The 2,745-nt window shown below is 37.6% G+C and overlaps 1 protein-coding gene across 1 annotated transcript in view; it reads right to left on the minus strand.

Moving 5' to 3' along the window:
• Window positions 1-551: 551 nt before the first annotated feature.
• LOC110458255 (calcium-binding protein NCS-1-like) overlaps window positions 552-2,745 on the minus strand; it is a 54,100-nt gene continuing 51,906 nt past the window's right edge. Inside the window, exon 7 of the mRNA XM_021509869.1 lies at window positions 552-2,257. Coding sequence (XP_021365544.1) covers window positions 2,165-2,257 — 93 coding nt within the window. The 3' untranslated portion in view covers window positions 552-2,164. The remainder of the gene's footprint in view (window positions 2,258-2,745) is intronic.

The raw sequence follows: 2,745 nt of genomic DNA on the forward strand, positions 1-2,745 counted from the left end.
AACAAACTTGGTAGCACTTGATCCCAGCATGCTACAGGCCTAATATCAGTACCCTGGGCCTTTTGGTTATTGAGAAGAAGTTGTTTGAAGATTTTAACATATTCAACCCCTGTGACCTTGAAAGTTGGTCAAGGTCATTTATTTGAACAAACTTGGTAGCCCTTCATCCCAGCATGCTACAGGCCCAAAATCAGTACACTGGGCCTTTTGGTTATTGAGAAGAAGTTGTTTGAAGATTTTAAAGTCATCTGACACCAGTGACCTTGAAAGTTGGTCAAGGTCATTCATTTGAACAAACTTGGTAGCCCTTCATCCCAGCATGCTACAGGCTCAATATCAGTACCCTGGACCTTTTGGTTATTGAGAAGAAGTTGTTTGAAGATTTTAACATATTTGACCCCTGTGACCTTGAAACTGGGTCAAGGTCATTTATTTGAACACACTTGGTAGCACTTGATCCCAGCATGCTACTGGCCAAATATCATCTTCCTAGGCCTTTTGGTTACAGAAAAGAAGTTGTTTAAAGCAAAAAGTTGACGCCGGACAGACGGACGACGGACGCCGCACCATAACATAAGCTCACTTGCCCTTCGGGCAGGTGAGCTAATAATGCAAACCATTTACAACTATCACAAACAGTTTTCAAGGAAATTTTATAGCTTTGACAGAAACTGATGTTCCAATTATATAGGAAAACACTACAGTAATGATACAAGGCATAACCTACCTCAAACACTGTGTACTGATCTGCTTATGTAAACTTTTTATATCATCTCATCTACAAACTCAAATTCTGGTACAAAAAAATAGTTGTTATGCAAAAAGCAATGTTTGCACAATCATATTTCTGTATATTTTTATGATAAAAAGGTGTATGCAGCTATTCTAATATTCAAACAATACAGCCTTTCACTGCTTTTATAAAGCTTCCTTGAATCAGATCTACCCCTCTTATCCACAGTCAAATATTTCTCACAGTGTCATAAAATACATTACAGTCAGACAAAACAGCAAAATTATTCCATGAATAATATAAAAACGTAATATATATGTCGGTCAATGATACTGTGGTGAAAATGTTAGAAATCCTTGGTCTGTGCAGCCGTTGATATACACATTGTCAGACACATTAGAAATCCTACATCTGATGTCAGTCACGTTAGAAATCCTACATCTGATGTCAGACACGTTAGAAATCCTACATCTGATGTCAAACATGCAAGAAATCCTACATCTGATGTCAGACACGTTAGAAATCCTACATCTGATGTCAAACATGTAAGAAATCCTACATCTGATGTCAGACATGTTAGAAATCCTCGGTTTGTGCAGCCAATGTTATATATGTCTGGGTTGTTAGAAATCCTACATCTGATTTCAGACACGTTTGAAATTCTCAGTCTTGACAGCCATCATTATTGATGTCTGGGATGTCGGAGGTGCTCAAACTTCTGCCTGATGTCTAAGATGTTTGAAATTGTCCATCTTAATAACAGCCTATATTATATAGACTCTTTCATCTTGAAACATCAATGAATAAAAAATGTTTCAATTTCAATTGACATGATCCTTGTCTCAATGACAGGAACCTTTGGTTTTCCTCTGGTAAAAAGAGAGATTGTCTCCCCTGTTGAAGGTTTGGTTATATCATTAACAGTCATATTTCTCCCATAAGGAAAGTTTGGTTTTATCATTAACAGACAGATTGTCTCCCCTGCTGAAGGTTTGGTTATATCATTAACAGACAGATTGTCTCCCCTGATGAAGGTTTGGTTATATCATTAACAGACAGAGTGTCTCCCCTGCTGAAGGTTTGGTTTTATCATTAACAGACAGATTGTCTCCCATGAAGAAAGTTTGGTTATATCATTAACAGACAGATTGTCTCCCCTGCTGAAGGTTTGGTTATATCATTAACAGACAGATTGTCTCCCCTGCTGAAGGTTTGGTTATAGCATTAACAGACAGATTGTCTTCCCTGCTGAAGGTTTGGTTATATCATTAACGGAAGAGTGATCTCCCTTCATAAATTATTCAATGCCAGAAGAATTTTATCCTGAAATGTCTATCTGATGACAGTCATACTGTATCACACAATATCAATGATGAACACCCCAGGTATCACATAGGCAGTAGTATAATGTCTTGTTGACCACTGGTCACCCTAATGATGAGGAGTGGACAAAGCCTCCACAATCCAGGGGTCACACTTTGACCCTTCCCTAAACTCGTCCTTCGTGAGGCGACCATCATGATTCTGCAAACAGAAACACAGGTTTTACCATACATTTTATTGGCAACAAATATGTTTTGAAAACTATACAATTTAGAAACAGTGAAACTTGTCCAAATACCTAGTTCCTGCATGCATGTACTCAATAATAACAAGAGGCCCATGGGCCTTAACGGTTACCTGATGTATTTATACAGAGAGTTGATTTGTTTTTAACATGAACAGAAATATTATTCAGCGACAAAAAACAATAAAACCACCTTATTCAATATCTAGCATACAGATTTAAGACTAAAAAGTATTTGAAACTAGCACGTCTGATTTTAAACAAGGAAAATGAAGAAATTTTAGCACACTGACTCCTTTGGGCCCCACCCTACAGCCCTTGGGGGTAGGGCTGGCACAAAGTATCAAACTGTCAACTCAGGGTTATAATTCCAATCAAGTTATTAACATGTAATATTCAAAGTATCATTTGCCATTATAAACCATAATAAATTTTGCCCCCCCCC

This window comes from Mizuhopecten yessoensis, unplaced genomic scaffold (genome assembly GCF_002113885.1).
Source record: "Mizuhopecten yessoensis strain PY_sf001 unplaced genomic scaffold, ASM211388v2 scaffold9507, whole genome shotgun sequence".
Taxonomy (NCBI): Eukaryota; Metazoa; Mollusca; class Bivalvia; order Pectinida; family Pectinidae; genus Mizuhopecten; species Mizuhopecten yessoensis.